This window comes from Ursus maritimus, unplaced genomic scaffold, assembly GCF_017311325.1.
Source record: "Ursus maritimus isolate PB19 unplaced genomic scaffold, ASM1731132v1 scaffold_7, whole genome shotgun sequence".
NCBI classification, from domain to species: Eukaryota; Metazoa; Chordata; class Mammalia; order Carnivora; family Ursidae; genus Ursus; species Ursus maritimus.
This window is the reverse complement of record NW_024426885.1, coordinates 9068176-9094709: the sequence shown is the minus strand read 5'-3', so window position 1 is coordinate 9094709 and position 26534 is coordinate 9068176. Positions and strand designations below refer to the sequence as shown.

The 26534-nt window shown below is 47.0% G+C and overlaps 2 protein-coding genes across 2 annotated transcripts; one reads left to right on the top strand and one right to left on the bottom strand.

Moving 5' to 3' along the window:
* Nucleotides 1-617: 617 nt before the first annotated feature.
* LOC121101258 (deleted in malignant brain tumors 1 protein-like) lies at nt 618-9172 on the top strand (the record flags this gene model as incomplete). Its single annotated transcript, XM_040624305.1, has 5 exons — nt 618-990; nt 2399-2431; nt 2949-3124; nt 5574-5956; nt 8475-9172. Coding segments are annotated over 5 exons (1257 nt in total), but the record flags the coding sequence as incomplete, so codon positions are not given.
* A 4332-nt stretch (nt 9173-13504) lies between these two features.
* CUZD1 (CUB and zona pellucida like domains 1) lies at nt 13505-25525 on the bottom strand. The gene is made up of 9 exons (XM_008686928.2): nt 25444-25525; nt 23079-23229; nt 20926-21140; nt 19403-19553; nt 18852-19069; nt 18192-18364; nt 16771-17162; nt 15396-15664; nt 13505-13940 (listed from the first exon to the last, which is right to left on the bottom strand). Exons 1-9 carry the CDS (start codon nt 25523-25525, stop codon nt 13765-13767), a joined length of 1827 nt encoding a protein of 608 aa, XP_008685150.2. The 3' UTR covers nt 13505-13764.
* Nucleotides 25526-26534: the final 1009 nt, after the last annotated feature.

The following is a 26534-nucleotide window of genomic DNA, read 5'->3' as shown; positions in this document are numbered from 1 at the left end:
TATCCCCTCTCCTGCGGGTAGACACGTGGGTACTCCCCAGTTTTTGTCTCCAGCAGAGAATTCTGCGATGTAGGAATCTTTCAGTGCACATCTGTTTTCATTTGTCCCGAGTCAACACCTGGAAGTGGAATGCCTAGGTCACAGAAGACACTTCTACAGTTCAAATGTTGGCTTTTATTCATCAAGAGTAAAAGAAATGTTATAGGATAGATTTGTTCGCTAAGTCAAGCCAGTGCCTCAACAATTCTCTAAAGATTGGAGGGTTTTTTTGCCATTTTGCTTTCTTTTGGTTTTTAGTATTTTTGTTTAACAATTAAATTCTCAGGTGTCTGGGCAACTAGGCTGACACTATCTGATGCTCCTTGAGGGCTTCATCTAAGGCAGGTTTGACTTTTTATGAGACAGGGCGCGCCATGGGGGGAGGGGAGGAGGAAAGGAGATAGAGAGACAGAGAGGGAGGGCGGCACCACCAGGCGCTGTGGATCTCACTGTGGTGTCATTTCTTCCATGGCAAATGACGCACCACCGGACATGCTGGGCAGGGGAGGGTGGCTGTCGCGCCTGTCACTGCTGTCTCCTCTGTCACTGCTGTCTCCTGACTCCCTCTCTGTCCTCCCACAGACCAGTCCCTGCGCCTGGTCGACGGGCGCAGCCGCTGCGAGGGCCGGGTTGAGGTCTGCCACCAGGGCGTGTGGGGCACGGTGTGCGACGACCACTGGGACATCAGGGACGCCCGTGTCGTGTGCCGCCTGCTGGGCTGCGGCCGCGCGCTAGCCGCCCCGGGGCGCGGCCGCTTCGGCCCGGGCTCGGGGCCCATCCTGCTGGACGACGTGCGCTGCGCGGGCACCGAGGACGCGCTGGGCCGCTGCGGCCACTCGGGCTGGGGGCGGCACAACTGCCGGCACCGCGAGGACGCGGGTGTGATCTGCGCAGGTGTGTCCCCGGGGTCCGTGCCTCTTGCTCTTGCAGCGCTCTTAAGGTCCAGGGACAGCGCGTAGGCCAAGGCGCCAGCTGCCAGGACAGCAAGGGCGTGTCTGCCGCACAGCTGCTGTGCTGAATAGTTTCAGGGCAATGAAACCTTGTGGTTTCATTCAACGGTTTTGTCGAACTCCCAATTCAGGGCAGTATTTGTTCTGAAATACGGCTCGGAGATTATGAGGTCCAAGGAAGAAGCGACAGTATAATACAATGATTAAGGACATAGAACTTGAGGCTATCAGTCAGACCACAAAGACCCTTTTCAATTTCTGACAAGGTCATCAAGGGCACAGTCCTAGGTGGACACCCTGACCCAGCCTTCAGAAGTCAGAATCCTACACTATCTTGGGCTCCCTTAGTGTCCCTATCATCCAAGATTAGGCCTATCCCTTTCCTGGAGTACTTTTTATTACCATCCGATGCCCATCGTGGCATTCTGACCCTCAAAGGTCAACCCTCTTCTGTGTGTAGTACTTTCTTACGTTTGTCCTAAATTTACCCAGGTAAATCTCAATAAGTGACAGAATTCTAAGATTTGGTGAACAAGTCCGAGCTCCTTTGTCTGTTCCGACCTTAGTTTTCTACAGATAAACAAAGGACTCACTCCCAATGCTTTTATCTTTATGTGGGAGGTTCTCTTGTTCTGCAGAGAAATGGATCAATGGTCGTAAATAGACCATCAGAGTCCACCAGAGACAAACCATCCCGCAGAAAGCCTTACGAATAAGAGTCAGCCTGGGGTCTTGGGATCCTTATCTTCCAGATCCTCACTTTCATTGAGTCTGTTCACATTTCCAGCCATTCCTCCTGCTGTCAGCAGGCCCACTGGAAAGAGTAATTCATTTTTCACTCTTGGATTATACACCAAGGAGTTTTCTTTTCACTGGGTACAGCAATGGAAGGACCAGAGGTCTGGGACCAAGAGTCTCTGAAGGCGTTGAGTGAATGTGGCCAGTCATGCTTCCTGGGCTGGGCCCTGGCCCTGGGTTACCGTCCTTCATTGCTTCTGGGCTGCTCTGCATTTGAGAGCCACGGACTGCCTATGTCCCAGGCTGAGATCCAAGCAGGCCATGTGCATGGGAAGGGACATCAGCCAGATTCCTACAGATGACGGTGTTTGGTACCTGCAAAGCCTGTATTGACTATTCTCTTGCTCTAACTCATCTTGGTGTTGATGACACCGGTATTCTCAACTCTACTTCGTACACGTAGAAATCCCTCCCTCTACCTCCATCCAGAGGCCCTGGGCCCTCTTTCCCTCCCCATTGCCCTGGAGTATTTTCAAGCCATTGCACTCCAGATGTAATAGCTAAGTCGAATGAGCCCATTGTCCCGCACGGCCTGTCTACTGCCAGCCACGCCCTCCTCCTCCAGTGTGTCTGCAGCTGATGCTCACTTCCCACCCGTCTCCCCCCACCAGGTCCAGCTGCCTCTGCTGTACCCAAGGACAAGGGTAAGCCCTCCCCTCCAGGCTGCGGGAAGGGGGAGGAGAGAGAGCAGTTGTCCTGCGGAGAACGAACAGGCTTTTCTCTGTCTCCACTGAGATCTCTGGCCTCTCCACCTACTTGTGGGCTTTAGGAGGTTGGGGAAGAAGCCCCTTAACACCTGTGGTCCTTCCCGCTTTGCTTCCGCTCTCCTTTTCCCAAACTATCTCTCACACAAAGCCTCAGATAGATGTACATTCAACCTCAGTGTCCTCAACATGGGAAGTGGGCTCTCCTTTAAATCTTTAGACAAGGCTCTGACTCAGACCGTGGGACATGTGCCGTGGGTATGACTCCCACGATATGGTGTGAGTTTTGGAAAAGGAGGGACATAAAGTCAGTGAAAGTCAAGTCAAGGGTAAGCCAGCCCCCACCCAAGGCACCGCCCATGCCCTATAAAGTAAGCACACGCCCACATCCCGGACCTACAAGTCCAGTGTGCCAAATTGTCTTTGTGAGTTTCTCCCCATGCTCCTCCTCCTGCAGCCCAGCTCTCCTGCTTGCCTCACCTCTTCCAAGTCACCATTGACCGAGGCTATCTCCGGAGGCTGGGCTACTCCTCTTGGGACATCCGCTTAAATGATGCGCTCTGCCGCCCCCAAGTCACCGGGCGTTACCTGATCTTCAACATCCCCTACGGTCGCTGTGGCACCGTCAGACAGGTGAGACACTGCCGCCAAGGTCATGGTACCCTTCTGTGGACAGAGGCCAAGGGGAGCTATTTGGAAATTTTAACCACCTGTTCAAAACCCGGTAGGGACAGAGGAAAGGCACAGCCATGATTCTGTTTCTAAGTTCAGTGAGACCTGGAGCATGCACTAATGCGTCCAAAAGTTTCCTTCCTTTTGGGAATTTGGAACACATACTGAATTTGGAATACACAGTAATAAGTGCGAGTGCTGACGGACTGATGAATGGATAAACACCCAACGGACGGATGGACGGACAGAAGGATGGATGGATGGATGATGGATGCTGTTCTCTTAGCTCCAAAGCCAAGCGTTTTCCACAACATGCTTCTTTATTCACCTTCAGGGCACACCTCTTCTGGGCAGGCCACGGTGCTGGGCATGGGGGAGGACAGATGATCTATCTGGCTGCTGTGATCTGACCAGCAACCCACTGTATTTCCCGATCTAGAAAGCATATGTCCGGGACAGGGGGGGATAATGAAGTGTATATGTTTACTTCCTGTTCCTTAACCACCAGCTTATTTCACAGAACAGCGTCACTGAAGTGAGACCAGGGACACAGGCAGAGCGTCCAACTACAAAATCCTTTTTCTCAGTATATCTAACAATGTAACCTGTTCCCCAGCCAGATCTCCAGGTTGTTCCTCTCTTCTTTTGTATCCGGGTTTAGACACACACACCAAAACAGCAAACCTTTGGCATTGGTGGAGCTTAATTCATTCAGTCTGCCTGATGCCCAGTGGCCACTTTGATTCCCTGCTTCACATTTTGTCTATTTGCTTATGCAGATCGCGCTCATTCTTACCCTTTTTGCTCTGAAACGTCTAGTTTTCACCTCAGAGGTTTCTGCCCCAGAGGCCAGGGAGGAAGTCCCCCAGTGTCTGGGAGGCGGGCACCCCGGAAGCTTCTAGGCCATCAGAGAGGAGGACCCTGCCGCTGTCCTCTGTGGCCCTGGCTGGCCCAGCTCTCACTGCACGGGGGCCAGAGAACACAGCAGGTCAGGAACCCCTCAGGGTGACGGCCAGTCCCGGGCCACCCACGGCGAACACACTGCCACAGAATGTGTGGTTTCAGTCAGTGGCTGAGCAAGCTTCTAGGTGGGGAGGACACAGTGGCCAACAAGACTGATGGGGGTCCTGCTCCACAGCTCTCACATTCGGGAAAAGGGAGACAGGCACTGAACAAGCCCACATAGGAGACTCATTTTACAGATGCTAAGAAGACAGCAAAACAAGGAAGGGAACAGGAACTGATGTGGGGTGGAAGGAAGGCCACTTGGAATAGGGTGGCCGAGGAGCCGAGGCCTGAAGAAGGAGACGGAGCTAGGTGGAGCGGAGCGGGAGGAGGGCTCCGTGCAGGGCCAGCTAGCACCCAGGCCCCGCAGCAGCAAGCTTGGAGGACTCGAGGGAGAGACTGGAGGCCGTCAGCACCGGGAAGTGCTGCACCCCGTGGAAGGGCCAGGGCCGTGTGGTCAAGGAGCTGGGCTTTTCCTCTAAGCGGTGCATCAGGGCGAGATCTGCTTCAAGGGAGAGATTGGTTCTTAGGAGCAAAAAAAAAAAAAATCTGTTTTTCTGGATAAAGCACAGGTATTCATGCAGAACATAAAGAGTGTCTTTGTTGTATTAAAATTTCATAATGGGGGTTGGGAAGGGGCGGGGGGGGGGCAGAGGTGGTATGAGTAGGAAAGGAAAGGCCTGAAAAGGCGGACCTGGTTTGAGCTGACGGGGCTGTCCTCGGAGTTTCCCAGGCAGAACGCCAAGGATCTGAGTCACACAAGCAGAGGCTTCCTGGAAGCAGGGTGGCGGGTCAGGCCGAGTCTCTGGACGGCACGCAGGGCTGTGGGGACCAGGCTGCCAGAGACAACGGCGCTCTGCGTGGTGGCCTTCAGCACCCCCTTAGCCTTTCAAGTCGTGCTGGATTAGAAGGAGCAAGACTGAGACTGAAGGGGAGCAGGGCCAGGCCCACAGCTCACAAGGAGCCAGCACCGTCTGGGACCAGGAGAAGGAAGGAGCTGGAAGGGAGGAGAGCAGTGGGCCCTGGGCTGTGCTTGCCTGAGGGAACCACCGGCTGACGGGATGGGATGTGAGGAGGACTCTGGCAGACGGAGCTCCAAGGAGCTCGCGTAGAGCTCCCATCCTCCCTCACAGCAGCACAGCTTGACCCTCAGGGGAGGGAAGAAGGGGGTCCAGGCTCACACACCGGGGTTCCTTGCATGCACCCTGAACTCCAAGCGGCCAGGACATAATGTCACCCCATCAGGGCACGAGGGACCACAGATGGTGGGCCCGAGGCCTCCAGCTTCCAGCTCATCGGTGAGCTGGCATCAAGCAGGGGTTTGAAGGAGAGGCCCCTGCCCATGCAGAAAGGTTTGCGAAGGTGCTGGGAGCACCGGCCGGCAACTCCCCTCTCGTTCTCTCAGGAAGGGCTGGGCTCGCTCAGCTACTCCAACTCCATCAGAGGCCGAATCCAGGGCCACCCCGGCCGAGTCTTCGTGCGGCATAGGGTGCCTCAGCTCAAGTTCACCTGCAGGGTGGATGGCCCGTCTGCAGCTGAAATCGTTCCCGGGGCTGATGTCCCCAGGGAGAGCGTTGGCTATGACGTGTCCATATCCTTCCTTGAGCTGCCCACGTCCCAGCACGTGAGGAACATGGGGCCATACTACGCCAGGCAGAAGAAAGAGGTCTTCCTCCAGGCCACGCTCCATAGCCCCAACCCCAGCCTGAGGCTCTTTGTGGATACCTGTGTGGCTTCTCCAGATCCCCACGATTTTACAACTGTCAAGTATGACTTGATCCGGCAAGGGTAAGGAAAATGGAAAGCCCTCTAGGACTGGCTGTTATATTCACATGGCATTCCTTTGGGGGACCTGTGGCTTCTGAGCTGGGCAGAGCCCTTGTCGTCTGGAACCCTGCTGTCCTATCTCATCCTTTCTTACACGTGCCTCCCTTCCCTTTGTGTTTTATGACTTTATTACACTTCCCATTCGTGGTGCAGGCTCTCGGGGCATCTGGCCTACCTTCTCAGCCTAAACGCTTAGGGTGGTGAGATTTATTCTGGCTCCTTTGGTTAAACAAAGGATTCACCGAATGAGAACTCTGGGATGTTGCTTGCCTTTGTAGCTTCCGTGCCCCCTCACAGGAGCAAAACCCTGATTATGGATGGGCAATTGGCAACCAATGCAAAGGACAAAAAAACCATCCCCTACTGATGGCAGCTTTAAAGTGGTGAGAGCCACGTGAGAAGCATCGTCATGGTACCTGTTCCCGAAAGCCAGGGGAGGGGCAAGACACAGCACGGGGCGGACGTGGTGTGAGCCATAGCATGGGAGGGGCACACAGGAGACATTAAACTGAACGAGACAGCTCCTCCCCTTCAATTCTTCTTACAAACAGATGAAGGAGGGAGGCAGAGTTTGGGGCCAGAATCTAACAACCAACACTTTATTCTTCTGCTGGCTTTAGGTTTAAATTGCTCCTTTTTCTCTCATGTCCTTGGGTGGAGCCTTACGTAGATTATTGATTTTAGGTCTTTCTTCTTTTCCGATTCATGCATTTTATTGATTTGATTTTGGTCAATTGTGTATTCATTTTCACTCAGTTTGAAATATTTTTTAAATTTCTCTTGGGCCTTTTTCTTTTGGCTCTGGGTCACTTTGAAGTGTGTTGTTTCATTTCCGAATAAGAGTTTCGCAGCAACCTTTCTGTTACTGAGTTCCAGCTCAATTCCATTGTGATCAGAGGATGTGTTTGGTGTGATTTCTTTTCTGTAAATTTGCTGAGGTGTGGTTTATGGTCCAGAATGTGTCCGCCTTGGTGACTGTTCCACATGAGCTTGAGAAGGGTTGTACTCTGCTGTTGTTGGATGGAGTGGTCTATAGATGCCCATTAGCCTAGTTGATCAGTGGTGCTTTTCAGATCATCAGTATCCTTCCCGATTTTCTGCTGGATCTGTCAATTACAGACAGAGGGGTGCTGGAGTCTCCAGCCATCACAGAGGGCTTGTAGATTTCTCTTTGCAGTTCCGTTACTTTTTGTCTCACTCATTTCGACACTCTGTTGTTACATGCATATACATTAAGGATTGTCTTTTTGGAGGACTGATCCCTTTATTATTATGCAATACCCCTCTTGATTCCTGATAATTGTCCTGGCTCTGAACTCTGTTTTGTCTCAAATTAATATAGCTACTCCAGCTTTCCTTTGATTAGTATTAGCATTGTCAGTCTTTCTCCATCCCTTTTCTAGGTCTTTATATCTAAAGCGGGTGTCTTACAGACAACAGTAGTTGAAGCTTAGGTTTTCTTGTTGTTTTCATTTTATCTACTCTGGCAGTCTGTATCTTTAAATTGGCATATTTAGAACACCCACATTTAAAGTGATTATTGAGGGGCATGGGGTGGCTCAGTGTGTTAAACATCCAACTCTTGATTCAGCTCAGGTCATGATCTCAGGGTCATAATACTGAGCCTCATGTTGGGCTCCGCACTGACCATGGAGCCTGCTTAAGATTCTCTCTCTCTCCCTCTCTCCCCCCCAGCTCGCACTCTCATTCTCTCTCCCTCTTTTTCTCAAATAAATAAATAAATATGTATTTTTTTAAAGTGATTATGGATATAGTTGGATGAAAATCTACCATCTTGGTAACTGTTTTCTATTTGTTGCATTTGTTCCTTGTTTCTACCCCCGCTCTCCTTTTGTTGCCTTCTCTGGTTTTAACGGAGCATTTTATATTATTCCATATTATCTCCTCTCTTGATGTACCATTTATACTTCTTTCCTTAACTTTTACAATAGTTGTGCTAGGGTTGACAAAACACTTTTTTTTAAAGATTTTATTTATTTATTTGACACAGAGAGAGAGAGAGAGCACAAGCAGGCAGAGCAGCAGGCAGAGGGAGAGGGAGAAGCAGGCTCCCCGCTGAGCAGAGAGCCTAATGCAGGGCTCGATCCCACCTGAGCCAAAGGCAGAAGCTTAACCGACTGAGCCACCCAGGCACCCCAACAAAACACATTTTAAAATAATCTAAGTTTCATCTTCAAATATTACAACCACTACCTTTAATCTCCTCGTTGGGCAAAATAGCTAGAATTTAATTACCTTGTTCATTTTTTATTATGTTTATTTTACTGTTACCTTCTATTTCTGCTCAAGAACAGTGGTTTTTCTACTCATGGTAGTGTTTTAAGTTTCTTTATAAAAGAAAGAGTGGGTAGTGGGAAGAACTGTGTTTGGAATTCATTGGTCTGGGTATTCGAGTCAGAGTGGATTCCCACTATACTTCAAGTGAATCCTTGGGGCTGGGGGGTTTTTCTTCTCTCAGGTGCATCAGAGACGATACCTATGTCAACCTGCACTCCTACCAGAAGAACACGGCCCAGTTCAAGTTCAACGCCTTCAACTTTCTCAGCAACTATGACGTGGTCTACCTGAAGTGTGAGGTCGCGGTGTGCAAAGTGGGGGACCACTCATCCCGCTGCTCCCAGGGCTGTGTAGAACGGAGTAAGAGGGATGTGGGTCCTGTGGGGTCCCTAGAAGAGCAGACTGAGCATTTCCAAGTGGTGGGGCCACTGGAAATCCACAGAGGGACCGGTCAGAGTAAGACCCTTGTGTGATTTCTCCACTTTCCACACAAACCTGTTAATAGAAAGCAAAGCCTATTTCCCTGCAGCGAAGTAATAAGTTTGACAAATCAGAAGTTGTCCGCAGAGCCACAGGTAAAAGAAACACTAAGGAGGTTCTCTCTGAGGTTTGTTGCTACATAAACCTTCTCTGATTATTAAACTTGTAAGGCACTCACTCTCTCTGTCGGCTGGAGATGTTGTGTTTTCTAAGTCTTCACTACCGAGAACCTGATCATTGTCTCACACTGTACGCGTTCTAAAGAACAGAGTCTCTCTATATACCAAATTGCCAATGTAAAGACTGTTTAATTGACTCTTCAAAGTTCAGATGCTAGTAGATGGATCTTTTTGTTTCTGCCCCTCGGGTGGTATGAGAATTTCTTTTCCGATCTTACTAAGAGTCTTATGAAAAATAAACTAAGTGTTGGGAAGCCACTGCTCTTTTTTTTTTTTTTTAATCCTAATAACTGGTTAGTTGAATCTAACATATCATTTGTTCGTTTACTCGTTGTCAGTTACTCAAAACAAGCTCTTCTTACCCGTTTCAAAGGGAACACATCTTGCCTTGGCTTTGTTGGCTTTGGGTGGCAGCTTTGGCATTGACCTCAAATGAGAGCTGGAGACACAAAACATGAACCACTTGTGACTATTTTCTGAGCTACCACACACTCAGTCTGTATCCCAGATCCTCAAGGCTCTATAGGAAACCTGAGAAGTACAGAGGAAACCTAAGGAACACAGAAAGGAAGGTTCACATATCCCACACCCTCATGGAAAAGGCGGGAAGCACCCACTTTATCCAAGTTCTCTTTGAATCTTAACAGAAAGAAGCCTGTGCTAGGTTTGGTACCCTCAAAACTGTCTTTAGAGAAACTGTCTTGGGGCACCTGGGTGGCTCAGTAGGTTAAGCACCCAACCCTTGATTTCTCCTCAGGTCATGATCTCAGGGTTATGTAAGTCCTCTGTGCTGAGCATGGTGCCTACTTAAGATTCTCTCTCTCCCTCTCTAAGAAAGAGAGAAAGAGAGAAAGAAAGAAAGAAAGAAAGGGAAGAAAGAAAGAAAAAGAAAGAAAGAAAGAAAGAAAGAAAGAAAGAAAGAAAGAAAGAAAGAAACCATCTTGGACATAGTCAGGTTTTGGGGGGTTTTTTGCTTGTCAAGAAATATTCAATAGCAACATTTAAAATATGGGTCCTCAAGTCCAAGAAATTGTTCCCATCTTTGTCATTCAGTAGCATGGACGAGATGAGAATACAGTATGGCCAAGTCTCCCAGGGAGGAAAGTGGGGTTTGGGGGAGCCTGGGAGCTAAACTTGAAGTCCCCAGAGATGAAAATCTGACACATGACCCAAGGGAGGGCATTGCCTCTAAAGGGGAACATCTCAGGCTCATGTCAAACGTGCCCTTCATCGCCAACCATTTTGATAAAAACAGGATACTGACGGGTATTTTGAGGGCGTTCCCTGCTTATACGTGGTAGAAGCTGATGAAACATAGTTGCTGGTCAGTCTGGTGACGGCAGCATCTTTAAATCAAAAGTTAATCATTCGTCACCGAGGACCTTCATCCTCAGTTATGTCATCTGAGCATCGGGCGTCTATCTCACAGGAGCGCCTCAGATGAATGAAGGAGCTTTCCGAGGAGCTCTGAGCTGCTAGAGGCTCCCCTTTCCGAAGCTTATCTGCCCATTCACTGCATCTACCCGTACGTGTTGAGGATGTGGGAGACTAACAGCTTCCAAAGTTAGCACCTTATGGCTTTTAACAAACGCCTAAGGGGAGAAGTGTTGACAATGAAAGGACTGAACTTTAAAGCACAAATAAGTGACCCTGCAGGTCAGCCTCTCCCGGTGCGGCTCAGCAGGTGGGAGGCAGGAGCTCCCTCTCCACTAGCGCTCAGGGGAGTCTGAGGAGCCCCGACGGGTGAACGCCAAGGCCGCTGCTGAGCATTCCATGTTTTATGGATCAAAACGCACTTAACAGGGAGAAACCTGCAACCCAGAAACACCAATTGGGGGAGACAAAAAAGCCCCAAGAGAAGCCTACTCTCTCTAGCCAAAGGACGGGCAAACGGGTAGCCAGGCACGACAGTGAGCCCTACCTCCAGCCGTGGCCCTACCTCCAGCCCTGCCGACTAAAGGGAAGTGGGAAGCCTAGACCTCCACCTGTCCCCAGGATCCGTTACATCTTCCCTCCCCTCCCAGGGCGTTACCGCCTCTGCGCAGTAACCAGGGCCTCCCCAGCACTCCCTATGTCAGGTGGAGACCAGTGGGGAGCCGGGCTTCCAACCCCACCGGGCAGGTATAAGCCACCCCTCTGAGACTACTCTGGGGTGGTGTCAGAGGAGACCTTGTAGACAGCCAGGACCTCTGCCCCCCACCCAGAGGTAACGAGGAGACTCCACCTTCCTGGGGGGAGGGGCAGCAGACACCACGAGGGGAGCCTGGCATCCACCCTGCTCAGTAGAAACAAGGTGACCCTCCCATCTTGTTCGCACGTGCCGGTACTCCATTGCCCATTTCAGTTTTAGCCTTGCTGAACTGCTTTGTTAAACCCGTCTCTGGAGGGGCGCCTGGTGGCTCAGTCGGTGAAGCATCAGCTTTCAGCTCAGGCTGTGATCTCGGGGTCCTGGGATCGACCCCGCATTGGGCTCCCTGCTCAGCGGGGAGGCTGCCTCTCCCTCTCCCTCATGCTCTTTCTCTCTCAAATAAATAAATAAAATCTTAAAAAAAAAAAAAAGCTCATGTCTCTTGAGTATAGCATAGAGTCAGAGTTGAACGCTGTGAGACAGTCTGAAAATCCTGCTCTTTTAGGAAGTGAGCATGGATCCGCTCTAGTGTGGCACCCACATCTCCCTCCGGTGGCATCAGTCATCCTTCAAGCCGCCGGGAGTGCCGGTGGCTGATGGCTCCCAGCCCCACTGCTCTGCAGGGACTCCCTCAGCTCAAGGCAACTGCCTTGTCCACGCTCACAGCCTTCAACCAGTGACTGCTCGACAGAGACACTTCGTGAGGCCGGGGCACCAAGCCCCGGTGTGGGGGCATCTCTGAAAGGCCAGCCTGGCCCAGGACTCTAGGGGGTGGGCCGGGCTTTTTGCTGCAGTCGCTCCACCGTTCACCAACCCCCTGCCCAGGCCTGCTTCCCTCCCCACTTACAGGGCTGGAGTCTAGGCACGCGCCCCAGGGATCCTTGGGCACACAAACCTCTTTCCCAGGGCTTGTCTCCCAGGACCCGACCCGTGATGGTCGGGGCCCGGTGTGGTCTGAGGAAGCAGCTTCTGAAACAGGGCTTGGGGGCCGCCCATGGGGACTCATCACCAGCAGCGAGTGGAACACAGCCCCCAACCACAGCTCATTTCCTCATTTAATCCTCGCAGTGGCAACACTGGGGGTTGGGGGGGGCAGCTGCTTCCTTCCCCAGTTAAAATTGTGGATGGAGATCAAGGCTGAAAGTGACCTGGCCAAGGTAACCCACCAGGGAAGTGGAGGGACTAAAACCCGGGCCACCAACTCCAGATCTGGGACCTTTACTTACTTTACTGCAGTTTCTCCCGAAGGAAACAACTTTCTGCTATATATTATTTTATACTTCTAACGCATCAGTAGAGCTCAATAGCTCCACTGCAAAGGGTCTTTCGATCCATGCTGATACCACTTCACACTGTCTACTGAGTCCCGCTAGGTGACAGTTTTCTTGGTATTAACACTGGTGCCCAGCGTGCCTCTGAGCAGCCCCCAGGCCCGGCCACCCTCCCAGGCTCGGTCAGTTCCTGACAGAAAGATGGCAGGTGGGCCAGGGACCAGGCAGTGTTTAAGGGCTGTCTTAGACTGAATTTGATCTGCCTGTTCTAATTACGTTCTTAAGTGCTCTCATGTTAGGTTAGAAAAGAACTTTGCAGTGGCTCCCTTTAGTCGTACGGACGAATGCCGAGGAGACGCGACTGCATGGCCACTTGGGGCAAGTGCTTGGAGGATCCACGCGGAAATATTACAAAGAAAATGGGGAAGATCTGTTTTCATTTGGAGCTGGAAACCCAGCAGGCCCCTAACAACGTGCTCGAGGAGGGTCGAGGTGCTGTCTTACTGTGGTGTACTCCCTGGGCAAACTGGGTCACCAAGCCATGTGTCTGGGAGTCTGGGAGTCCAGGAGAATGTCCTTGGGCGTTCAGAAATGTGGTTGCCTCTTTGGATGTATATAAGAACCTGAAACCATGGTGGGGTTGGGTGAGGGGGTAGAGCTGTACTGTCCAACTAAGACAGAGAATTCAATATGATGTTTGGTGCGTGTAAGAGCGGCGCACATCGAGGCCCCTGATATCGTTTAGCCACAGTAGGTAGGAAAGTGTCAGTCCGAACAGACTACTTGTCAGGATTACATTTGGCTTTGGTGTTCGACGGGAGATGGGAGAATTGTGTTTTCATTCCTTCACCTAGAAACTACACAGGAGGCTCTCCTTTTATACTTAGGTTCTCCTTTCCTGTTCTTAGATCATGAAATAGCTTTCTTCTTTCCAAAGCCCTTTTCTGAGATGGGTTTAAGTTGTGAAATGCTGAGAATGTGCACTACAGTGAGGCGTGTGAATAAACGAGACGGCAATTCTCTCTGTCACGCTTAGTTTCAGAAACTATAACCCTCGTAGATGTTTCAAAAGGTAGCATATTTGCATCTAGGAAATAAACACATCTAATGTGGAAGATTTAAGTAAAAACAACCTTCTTCTTTTCACCTAATGTTTACTGAGAATGTTTCATGCTTGTGAAAAAGGACGTTTCTAATTCACTTAATATTTTGGTGTCTTTAGTTCCTTAGCATGGACATAGGCTGGTTCGTTTCAATCACCCCTGCAAGGCGGCCTGCTCCGACCGACCGGTGACAGCAGGACCTGGGTGTCGCTGTTGTGAGGCTCTTCCTAATTTATTCACAATGTGTAGCCCTGTCGCAGCATTTCCTTTGGCATTCAGGAGAAATGTGTCTCATTGAAGGCTGAACCGCTTAGTTGATATTCTGAAGCTTCTGGTATTTGTAGTCTGCTCTCTGATTCACGAAACGCCTTGCTATGAGCGCGGCCACAATCACAACATTCAGAGCAAGCGCCACGAATGAGAACAGGTGCAGACTGTCGAAAGGTTGATTCTGAGTTTCTTCTCTGTGTATTTGATCCTGAAATCCTGTAATTGGAAACCAGATAAAAATCATTTAAAGAAAAGTATTACTTGGCCTTACAAAATTTTCATGAATGTGTATCTCTCCACAGCCTATGAATATTTCGCATCAATGAACGTATGATAAATAATGCCAAAGCAACGTATAGGAACACAGGAACTTCTAGCAAATATTTCAATTAGTTTATGTTTTTGTGTAATTTAAAAGACAAGATGTCCTTATATTTGTTTGTTTAAGTAGTTAATTTGTTTTCCTGGCATAAGGTGAGAAACTTGTGGAATTCAAGCATCAAAGTTGAATTTATTGATTTATTGATGGTCACTATCTCCCATAGTCACCAAAATATATTTGATCAATGGAGAAACAACTAGTTTCTTCTCTTCAAACAGGAAAAGGGTACTTTTCTAATGTACATGATATTTCTATAACTTCACTCACAAATTTTCAACTAATTTAGACTAATATCCATAGATGTATCATCTTTTTAGTGACTGTTTATAAAATTACTGGATTTAATTTTTGTTGGTGTTCTTTCGTTTTTGTCATAGAAATATTTTGCCATGGGGCACCTGGGTGGCACAGCGGTTAGGCGTCTGCCTTCGGCTCAGGGCGTGATCCCGGCGATCTGGGATCGAGCCCCACATCAGGCTCTTCTGCTATGAGCCTGCTTCTTCCTCTCCCACTCCCCCTGCTTGTGTTCCCTCTCTCGCTGGCTGTCTCTATCTCTGTCAAATAAATTTTAAAAATCTTAAAAAAAAAAAAAAGAAATATTTTGCCACAAACTAGAATTCTACTCCTTCCCAACCCATTCAAATAATAATAAAGACAGAAGTCATGAGATTCTTTTATGCCAGGATCATTTTCATATGAGATAAATTCTTATAAACAGTGTTCATGTAATGATGGTCTATCAAAGCCACTCAGCCATGCCTTGTCCTCGGGCATTCGCCATCACCCTGTTATGTGACCTGGCAGGGCTCATGTTTCCATCCCTCAAAAAGAAGCAGGGCTGTCTTGAAAATACAGTATTTTCTCTGTTTTAGAAAAAAAAAATGCTTTTTTTCACCCAAAAAAGTGATTTGTACGGGATGCTGGTTCATCTGATTTTACTCATTTAGGAGTTAAAATACATTGCTTTTGATTCTGTTATCTGCCATGGTGTCTATAATAAGAAGTCAGGAATCTAAGAGAAACTGTTGTTTTTAGAAGGAGGGACATTACATTTACCCCCAAAAGCCATGTGAATAATGGTGAATTATCAGTGCATCATATACTTAAAATGTACATGGTTTTCATTTTATCAACTAATAGAAAAATTAAGCTTGTGTGCTTACCTTATTTAGGGCTTTGTGACAAATATCATAAATCTCTAAACCGTACATGCTTAAGAAGGAATACATTTGAGCAGAATTTCATGAACCATGAGGTGTTCTTAGATCATGAAACAGCTTTTTCCTTACCTGGATTTCCACTAGCACTTCGATCCTTTTTCAGACGAATAGGTCCTATGACAGAATCAGTCTTCCATTTGTATGAAGAAATGTCTCGTTTCCTCCGAGAGACACAGCCTTGGTTGCAACGAGACTGTTGGTCACTGCTATCACATATCAAAATCTTACACTGTAGATATACGGAGCCCAGACTTCTCAAGAATTTAAAGGCATCAAATTGGAATCTTCCATAGTGTCCAGATAAGGGATACACCTTACAAGTCTCATCTTGATTACATCTGGAACAGAATACGGCACATTTAGAAAATGTACAGTTCAGTCTCTTCAATGTTGATAAGACAGGATACACAGTTCTTTGAACGGTCTGATTCATGGGTCAAAAATTTCTCTAGAAAGACAATGTCTTCCATCTAAGTATTAACCAGGCCTGACCCTGCTTAGCTTCTGAGATCAGATGAGTTCAGGTGTGCGGTATGTACGAGATCACTAAATTCTACTCCTGAAACCAATATTACACTCTATGGTAACTAGAATTTAAATAAAAATTGGGAGAGAAAAAAAATTAAAAAAGAAAAAAAGAAAGACAATGTCTTTAGCTCAGACTATAGTATGCTGAGGTTAACAGATCAGATTCCTGGGTAGAATAAAGCTCTCTCCAGCAATAAAATTTCTAGTCCACGTGAATTAATTAGAAAATCAATTCGGATACAATAGAGCTCAAACACCTTACTTTATACACCTGCTATGAATGTGCCCATATGGTTGATGCAGTTAAAGTCCATCAGCTTATAGAAAAAAAAGGAAAACTTTCCTTTCAAAAAAATTACTTTAAAAAAAAATTTTTTTTTAGTAAGTAGGCTGCAAACCCAATGTGAGGCTTGAACTCACGACCCTGAGATTAAGAGTCATATGCTCTACCGACTAAGCCAGGCAAGCACCCCATCACTTTTTTTTTTTTTTGAAAAATGCCGCAGAAATTTACAAATTTGCATTACGTTTGTGTTCTACAGCTGGAACAAGTGAAATAATCTTTGGGGATTTTGTTGAAAATAACCAAAATGTGGAGGAAAAAAGCAAAAATGAAAACATAAAGCCTTCTTGACAAAAAATAAATTTGTTTCTGCCAACAAATATTTTGGAAATAGACTTAAAATCTAGTGGATATGGGTTGTGGCTGTAGAAATGCTTTCATTTAAATTATTTGTAATTAGTACACAGTCACTGTATTTCGTAAAATGATTACATTTACTAAATTCCATGGTAGCAGTACTAGGAAAAAATTATACAGTATGCATACATGAATCCTGTAACCATGCACAAAATATATTACCTCGTTCAGGTCACTATTAATCCTCAGAAAAGCATGTCCCCCGGCAGTACGTACCCACTCTTGATTAGGTCATAGGTTGGAGATGCAAAGTCAGGTGTGGGAGAGGCGATGCAGGTATCCAGAAACACCACCAAATTTGGATCTGAGGTGCGCAGACTGACTTGAACGAAAAGAGTTTGGTTCAAATCCACATAATATGGTGACTCCAGTATAGGCTTTTCAAATGAATTGGATTCAAAGAGAGCCATGCTGGCGTTATATTTGCCCACTCCGCTTTGATTTTGTATTACGTCATCCTCTGTTATGTACATCATCTCCACGGTAGAATTAGATTCCATTTCACACTTCAGAATAATCTGGAGATGTTTCTGACGGGTGATCACTTCAGACGTGGGGGACGGAATAAGAATGATTATATTGGTGTAAGTCACTGAATAATCTTCTACCTGCAGAATGAGATGGAATTCAAACGTTGTATGTTAGGTCCAGTAATAGTTTGGAGCACAGACATGAATCACATCTGCAAGTTTCTTAAATCACAAGACAGCAGCTTTCATGCCAGGATACTATAAGGCTCCAATATGCTTTATTTAAGACACATTCTGGGTAGATGAGAGATAGAGCTTGGCTTAGAAAGACTTGAAGACAGAATTAGACAGAACTTTTTTCAATTATGTTAAAAAAACAATTCTGAATGCAAACTTCCAGCCCTAGAGAGACTTGAGTCTCTACTTCCATAAGTAGCTTTGAGTTAGTGTGGCTCATGGGGCGGTTTCCCCAGTGTCTGCAGACAGAAGTCTTGCAATAGGTTCTCCCCAGGCTACCTTCACTAGGAACGCACAGATAATAGCCCAGGTGTTCATCTGGAGCAGAAAATAATGATTTACTTCTATCCTTATCGATTCTCTGGAGTAGCTGCCATTCTTCTCAACGAGGCTGTGGTTTAAGGACATGAGTGGAACGTTTAGGGTATACACCCTAAAGGGACCTACAGGGTGCAAATGTTCAAGATCTTGAAGTTCTAGAAAATGGAAAACAAATCAGCAACTTATGTCCTTCACGTTTAAAACAAGGATCATGTTTTTACCTTCTCCCTTTACAGGGGAAAGAAGAAGATCCTAACGATACAGCTAGGTTCTTGCTAACGTGAGATCTAAGCATTTTCTATACAATATTACTGGGAGGACCCGACCCCTGCCCCACCTAGTCTAGTTTGAACGTTCTTCAGTGAGTTTCCAGAGTTCTTCACCTTTTGGGAACGATAACCCCCTCCAGATACCCTGAAAATAAATGTGGTAATTTGGCATTTGTGTTTAAATGAGTGAGTGCACGCGTATGTTCACACAGCCTTACCATGCGTTAAGACATAAGAATTCGGGAGTCGGTCGTGAAAACCACCAGCAAGTACTGCACTGCTAGCATTACCCAACACTCCGTTGGGATGCGACAAAACCCAGCTCGGTGTCTCACTTTACCTTTTTGATTGTACCACATCCATCAAGAGGGATGGAAAACTCCACCACATTTGATATCTTTGGTCTGCAAGTTGGGTCATTCAGTTGTAAGTTATTCTCATTGTATTTAAACGAAGCCAGGTAGGATTTACTTATGATAGCTCTCATCCTGTCAGAGGAGCAAATTAAAGATGCTGTTCAGAAAAAAAAACAAAAAACAAACAAGGAGGATTATGTTTATGTCAGCTAGGAACTGTGGATCTTGAAAAGCTATGTGTACAGAAGACTACATAAAAACTCAAAACCCTTTTTGCCTTAAACCGTAATCCGAAGCCGGAGACAGCAGAGCAGTTGACCCAACTTCCACAATGGTCACTGTGATCTTGTCCGCAACTTGAATCTCTAAATGTACTATTTTTAATTGTGCCTTTAGAGAAGGCATTACAGGAAACAGTCCATATTTTCTACAGAAATCTTTTTCCAGTTAATAAAAGCAGTAATTTCCTCTCGTACTAAGCAATGCACAAAACTGATTCTCAAGCTTCAGATTGTGAATATTGATTCCAAAGTATGTATGACAGGCTTGCAAATAGGGATAGCGTAGGTAGGCTAAGAATTAAGGAGCAGTTTCTATGGACACACTCTTCAGCGAGCTCAAAATAGCTAAGGAACATGACTTACTAGTGTTGATATTTTCTGCATAAATGGAAGTGTAGGAAGCAGAAAAGCCCCGGTAGGAGTTGGCGTAATCTGTCGACAGCACCACGGTCAAGGAGTCTGACAAGGACTCGAAGGTGGGCTTCGCATAGCCACACACTTGTCCAATCAGGCCAGAGGTGGTGGAAGAGCCGTCATAGACAGCAATGAAATCAAATCTGCAGTGTTCATCCGTTTCTAAGCTAGAAAAGTAGGGCCTCTGGTGAAAAAGCTTTCCAAACCAATTCAATTCTCAGCAATTCCAGTCTTAAGTGATTAAAGATTTTTCCTCACGATGGTATCTCAGATTTAGGACAAACCCGGCCCTTTGCCAGTCCCTGATGTGACCTCAGAATCTTCAGAAAAATAGATGACTTAGTTCAATGCAATAGTATTGGTGTTTTCTCTATACACCAGTTCTGCGAAAAGTGCCCAACTATGAGGGGGGTTCAGGTCATTTCTCTTCCCCAGGTTCCCCCCCGTCAGGCAGGCTCCCCACATTTCTCCCAACAGCAGAAATGGACCACAGTACTTACAAAATGTCTTTGAAGTTTAATTTTATCTTGTAACCTTTCTCCACTTGTATGTGCCACACGCAGTAAGCCAGCTCAGGATGTGGGTTTGGGTAATTGGGGCTGGTAAAAGATCCTTCCAAGGAGTCCAAGTAACCACCACAGTCTGGAATCGCTGAAAGGGATGCGAGGGTGACCAAGAATGTAAATCAAGAGAGAGACTTCATTTAGTTTCTGTGCTGTGCACGGAGCTTAATAAGCAATCCCCCACCCCGCCCAAATTTTGTTCCATTGCCCTCTTTCGAATTGGTAGCACACTGAGATTCTCATCCTTCGTTATCACTGGATTTTCTGATCGCTGGTGCAGATCACTGTAAGATCTGTCCCAGCTTTAGAGACCCTCCATCACCTGGACTAAGCCACAAAAAAATGGCTTCACACTCTCAGGACTGTCATTGGAGGCTCTCCCTCACTTGGCCCCAGCCCAGCTTTCCAGCCTCATTAGCCGCCTCCATGTGACCTGCTCTTCCAGCCTGTCCTTTCTTCCCACAGCTCATCAGACCGATGGTTCCAGCAGACAGGAGTCCTCTTCCTGTGGTTCTCCCCTCTCCCTGCCCTACACTGTCCTTCCAAGTCAGCTCAGATGCAGCTGACAGGAAGCTGCCCTTGGTCCCTCCCTCCCCGTCGGGAAGCAAGCAGCTGGACCAGAGAAACACAGACAGGCAACACTGAAGGCTCTCTTTCGGGGGATGTAGAGCAGCTGAGGTCGGCTAAACCATAGGATACCTGTCAGGTAGTGGCCAGAGGTAAGGCCTGAAAAGGTGGCCTGGGTCTGGCTTTGGAGAACCTGGACTGTGCCACTCTGGAGATTTGTGTGGTTTAAGAGGAGAGTGACATGATCGGCTCTGGGCCTCAGAAAGCAAACCAGAGTGGAGCTTTGCTCAGGAATCCACTTGCAGAATTTCTTGGCATTCTGCTTTGCGTTGCAGTGGAACCTGGGTGCTGGGAATGCGGAAGCAGGGGCACATCGGATTGCCTGACAGGTTAGGTCAGCGAGTCTCATCATCTGCTCTCCAATCTTTGTCAGAGTCACTTGGGGAACTTGTCAAACGGGAAGGTTTCTCGAGCCCTAACGCAGATCTTCTGAATCAGACCTGAGGGAGGAGTGGTCCCTGAGTGGGCATTTCAAAGGATCTCAGGGTTATTCCACAACAGGCCGCACCTGGAGGGTCTGCTTTGGTCTGTAACACAGTGCACCCCAGCGCGCAGCCATCTGATCAGCCCCTTCCATCTGCCTCACCTGGGAGCTGGTTAGAAAGGCAGTCATGGGCTCTATCCCAGAACCAGGGAAGCAGAGTCTCCGTGGGGCGGCCCAGGAATCGGATTTCACAAGCTCTCCAGGTGATTCTCAGGCACACAAGTTAGAGAACCTCTGTTCTCATCAACCGAGAACTCAGACTCGAGGTTATAAAAGCCCAAGCAAGACAGTATGTAACCTTCTATGCTCATAGGCGGCACGTGTGTGGTATGTATAAGTGAGAACTCACAGGTGCCAGGAGAGAAGAAGTAGTAGAAGATGAAGACAGTTCTTTGAATTCTCACAGAGTCGGTGACGATTTGAACCGTTAATGTATTGGAAGATGATTGAAAAACAGGAATGTAGTCATGTTTACTGCAGAATTTCCCTAGCAGAGACCCCTTGGTAGAGTTTCCTTCAAAAACTTGAATGTGTTCACTTTCACACCCTCCATCAGGATCAAGCCTGTGAACAGAACACACCGGGGTTAGAGACGAGCCACCAGGCAAGGGGGGTTCAGAGCGGAGTCCAGTTGTTCACATTGGCATCCCATTTTCCAACGCCATGGCATAGCTATTTTCATTTCAACCTCTCCAAGACCAACCACCCCCCACCTCCCTCCACATCAGACCACACACACCAATCTATAAATGCTTCAGGAAGCAGAACTGTGTTGCCAACAATTCTATAAAGTTGGGGCTGGGGGGGAGGTGGGCCTGGAATCCAAGACCCCTGTCCTTCCACTTCCCTCTCTTCCATTCCTCATGCCCATGTGGAAATCGTGGGGTGGGATCTTCTTATATAGAATTCATTCCCCTCGAGGTTTGAAATCCAAGGCTGTTGAAAGGGGAAGCAACTCCTCTTCCCTGGCCCCCTCTCTCAAGTTAAGCAAATTTAGTATCTTCCCAGATGCCCCTTCCTTCCCTCACATCCTACATCCTCATTCATAAGGACGGTCCCAGGCCCTGCGTTGGGCAGGGCAGCCCAGGATGACTGTTTTCTGCCCATTCTGACAGCGTCTCTCCAAATGCCCTCAGAATCCCGACAGAGCGCCAAGGTGCCCTAGAGGGAGAACACAAGGGTGAACACACCCCAATTCCCCCTCCGCCTCAGTCCCTCACCTGCTGTGTAACTTTGGATGAGTGGTTTACTATTTCCTTTCCTCACTCTCTCTTCCGTAAACGGGATGTCACAGCCTTCGTCTGGTGTGGGGCTTATAATATTCTGAACAGGAAGCCCCCAGCACAGGCCTGGCACAAGGGAAGCGTCTAAGAAATGTGATATGTTCATCTCCCCTCCCTCACTCTTGCCATGCCGCCGTTCTCTCTTTCTCTACAAACCAAGAATAATGTATAGGATTCTTAGTAGCCCTAGAAGTCCAGGAAATATGGAAGTCCCCCTTCTCCTTTGTTTCCTTGAGGGCCAAAGAGAAGTCCGTTCCACCTTCTGGGGCCTAGGGCCACGCGTCTCCCAGTGTCTCGCCTTGATCAGCAGGGGGAAGCAGGTACCGCTCCTGGAGGTTGTAACCTCTGCACACATGTTCTCAGGCCCAGCTGCCCCCATCTGGATCGGAATCTGGGCCCAGGGTCGAGCAATTATGCTTTCGCAAAACCCTCCATCCAGGTGCTCTGAGACTCCCCAGCTTTAGAACCACTGGGATTGGGTAAGACTTTGGGCCCTGGAGCTGGGTGGCTTGGATTCCAGTCCTCTCCCACCTGTATTAGTCTGTGACTTTGGACACATTAAATGACTTCTCTGGGATTTCTTACCCACCGAGTGGGATTAGATTGCATAACCCCAGAGGGCTGTTGAGAGGTTTAATGGAGGAAGCTCTCCTGGAGCCCTGAGGCAGGCTCCTGGTGCAGGGCCCTGTGCTCGGCTTGGCCTCACCTGCCATGACCTGGGCACTTAGAGAAAACAGCTGTGAGTCTATATTGATTTCAAAATGAAAAGTTAAAGAAAAAACCCCCGATGGCCTAGTTCCCACCCCCAGGGATTCCGATCTAATTCTATGGTATTCAGCCTGGGAATCTAGGTTTTGGGAAACGCCCTGCTGATTAGAATGCATAGCAAAGTCTGGGACTCCAAGTTTAGTGTTTTAGGGCCTGGAATCTGGAACTAGACTAGCTGGGTACTGATGCTGGTCATTCTACTTATTATGTAACCTGAGACAAGTTCTCCACCTCCCTGTGCCTGTGATAACCATACCAACCCCACAGGACCTCTGTGACCAGAGCCAGGGGCCCAGTCATCAGTCAGTGACTATCAGCCATTATCATCATCATCATCGTTGTGGTCATGGGAGTTACCATTACCTTAGGACCCGCTAATTTTTTCCGACACAGACTCCCTGGTGTGGCCAGAGTTCAACCACCCTCATTAGAAAGGTAAGCCTCTACTTACTGGAAATGGGAAAAGATGAGTCTGATGCTTTTGTTTTCTGGTCTTTCTAGTGTCCAGGTACAGTCCTCGTTGGGATTGAGTTGCAGGATTAGGGCCCTGTGGGCATCAGATTGGCTGGAGCCTCCCACGCTGGCCTGGCAGCTTGATTTGCCTGGGAGAGATCACAGTTGACATTGACGAAAGTCAGCTGCCCCTGGCCTTCTCCTCCAGGGATTAGGAATCTACCCCCACATGTAATATCCATACAAGCGTGGATGTAATTGTGATGGTATTTAGCTCATTTCAAAGTAAGCCGTCAGTCATTGATTTGCTCCTCTTAGAGCCCTTGGGGAGAAGATATTTATGATTTCTCTATATATGGTTCATAAAAAATAAAGACTATAGGGGCACCTGGATGGCTCACTTGGTTAAACACCTGCCTTCAACTCAGGTCAGGATCCCGGGGTCCTAGGATCTAGCCCTGCTCAGTGGGGAGCCTGCTTCTCCTTCTCCCTCTGCCTGCCACTCCCCTTACGTGTGCTCTTTCTCTCTCTCTTACTCTGTGTCAAATGAATAAACAGAATCTTTTTTAAAAAATTAAATAAGTAAAGACTATATTAGGGCTTAAAGAAAGATGGTTTTAAAAAGCTTTATATCTACAATATATAAAGTACTCTTATAACTCAACAATTAAAAGACAATCCAATAAAAAATAAACAACAAAAATAGATGTTTCTCCAAAGAACACATAAAGGCCAATAAACACATGAAGAGCTACTCAACATCATTAGTCATCGGGGAAATAAAATTCAAAACCACAGTGAGATACGACTTTACACTGTTTAGGATATGAAACAAAACTAGAGTCTAAAACAGAAAATAAATGAGTGTTGACAAGGATGTGGAGAAATAGGAACCCTCCCGCAAAGCTCATGGAACGTAAAACGGGACCGCTGCTAGGAAAATCGTCTGACAATTCCTCAAAAGATTAAACAGGGAGTTACCATAACCCAGCAGCTCCACTTCTAGGCATATTTCCAAAAGGAATGAAAACATCTGTTCACACGAAGTTACACTAATGTGTATTTGCAGCAGCACCAGCCAAATAACAAACAAGCGGAAACAACCCAAATGGGCATCAACTGATGAATAAATAAAATGGGGTCTATTCAATGCAGGATGATTCAGTAATGAAAAGGAATGAAGTCCCGATGTATGGTACAGCGTGGATGAACCTTGTAGATACTATGCTGAGTGAAAGACCACAGATTAGAGGATTTCATTCGTAGGAAATGTGCAGATTGGGGAAATCTATAGAGACAGAAAGTAGATTAATGGTTGCCTTCGGCTGAGAACATTGGGGAAAACGGGGAAAAAAGCATTAGTAAATGCTAATGGGTATGGAGCTTGTTTTTGGGGGGTGATGAAAATGTTCTCAAATTACATAAAGGTGATTTTTGCACAATTCTGTGTGTATACTAAAAATCAGTAAATTTTACATTTTAGAAGAATGGATTTTATAGCATGTGAATTATATCCTAATAAAGCCGTTACTAAAGAAAAGGAGGAGGAGGAAGAGGGGGAGGGGCAGCAGCAGCTATAATGGAATGTGAACAAGAAAATCAAATACTTCATAATGGAACCCAGCGAATGGTTAAAAACTCCACTTAGAAGCAAAAAGATTTCATTTTCCTTTTTTTCTGTGAGTGATGAGTCATGTCTTCATAACCCTAGTCTCTTATTTATTTTCCCCTAACGATAACTACTATTATGTTTATTAGCAAAAAAATCAGAAAACAAAGAAAAAAGTATAAGCCCACCCATCCAGAAAAAAATCACCATTAAAAATTTCTTGTAAAAACTTCCAGACCTTTCCTTTCTTCATCTACTTCCAGATTTTTAAAGATGTTCCAATGTATGTATTTTAAACAAAAACACAATCATATTGTACAAATTTCAGGTAAACTTTTCTCTTAAAGTAGATCCTGGGCACCTTTCTCAGGATTTGTAAGAAATCGCCGAAGTATATACTTTTGTATGCCTTTAAAACTTACAGAAAAAATGAGGGAAATTTACATTGCTTTTTACAATTATGTAAATGCACAGTGTGTTTGTGTGCATTTTTACAATTATTTCCTAAATATTTAATGCTCAGTAGTAAAATTACCAGATAGAATTCTTTACCCTTTTACATTTTTATGTATATTGTCCTATAGGCCTGAAGAAACCTTAGTGCTAATTCAAGATCACATCAACAGCATACAAATGAACGTTCCCTGTATTTAAGGCCATTGGCAGATATTAAAGCTTCAAAAACTTTCGGCGGAGGCCTCTTGAAAGGAGGTCTCCCTATTTTGATAGGAAACCACGGGTTCAATTTTTTTACCTTCAGACTCGGTCGAATTCAACTCTGCCAAACACGGCACAATCAAAAGGGCCAAGAGGACGCGTCTTCTCACAGCCCCCATCCTTGTCAGGGGAAGAACAGCCTGAAGGGTGAGCAGGCTTTTATACCTCCCAGGGCTCCATATCTGGTTCCAGAGCTTTCTGGAGACCTTCAGGGAATGCGTCCGTTTGACCATGCGAGGGCCAGATTTACGTGGGAACGGGGCAGCTGTGTGCCCGACTTATTATCAGCAACCCCTAACAGCGAGTGTTTGCTCCCCCAACTCATTCCTGGAACGTTGCAGAAAGTTCCCACGTGAAGCTCTTCGTAGGGGATCTCCAACCCGCGGCACAGTAAGCACCGAACAATTCTTCCTGGCGCTGACTTGGCGTCGAGCCTTGTCCCTCCTGTTTCTGCAGATCGTGAAGCGGGTAGCACTACTGGTATCTTAAGCCTTCACTGCTCTTCTCTAAAAATTGAAGACTTTGGATTCTAAAGGCAGATGGTATGGTACCTGGGCAAACTCTGGGTCCAGCAGGGTTGCTCAGATCCCCTGTCTGGGTGCTGACATTGAGGAGGGGGTGGCCCAGGATGGGGGGAAAAAGAAAGTGCGGGTCCAGACTCGGTTGCCAGGAATTTCAAACCGTTATGCCCAGAGAGCCTGGAGCAGGGGAATTAAAGTCCCCGAGGCACTGTGTTTTACAGATGACAGAAAGGAATCCTGGTGTCCGAGGTGAGACCAGTGCTATAGTGGCAAGGCCAGCACCCGTGACATCAGGGAGTCATGCTCACAAGAAGCTTGTACATGGGACTGTTCTTTCACTCATTCATTTTTTCAAAAATATTTGTTAGTTACTGTTCTACAGTCTGGGGATTTGGAATTGAACATGAGAAACACAGTCCCTGTCCCCATGGAACTTACTCTCTAAGTGGAGGAGACAAGACAACAAACTAAAATAAATTACAAGTAATGAGAGGTACTATGAATATAAGGAAACAGGGTGATGGGATAGATTGCAGGGGGGATGCAATATTGGGGTGAAATTGAGAAAGATAAAATTTGAGCAAACAGAGAGAGGCATTCATTTGTG

What these genes read in the sequence shown, in the direction of transcription:
- CUZD1 (XM_008686928.2), bottom strand. Translation starts at nt 25,525, where the DNA reads ATGGGGGCTGTGAGAAGACGCGTCCTCTTGGCCCTTTTGATTGTGCCG. An exon ending in CTTCTTCTCTCCTGGCACCT is followed by an intron (nt 19,554 to 20,925) that starts GTGAGTTCTCAC and finishes CATCCCTTTCAG; the next exon opens with CGATTCCAGACTGTGGTGGT. An exon ending in TGCAGAAAATATCAACACTA is followed by an intron (nt 18,365 to 18,851) that starts GTAAGTCATGTT and finishes TTTTCTGAACAG; the next exon opens with CATCTTTAATTTGCTCCTCT.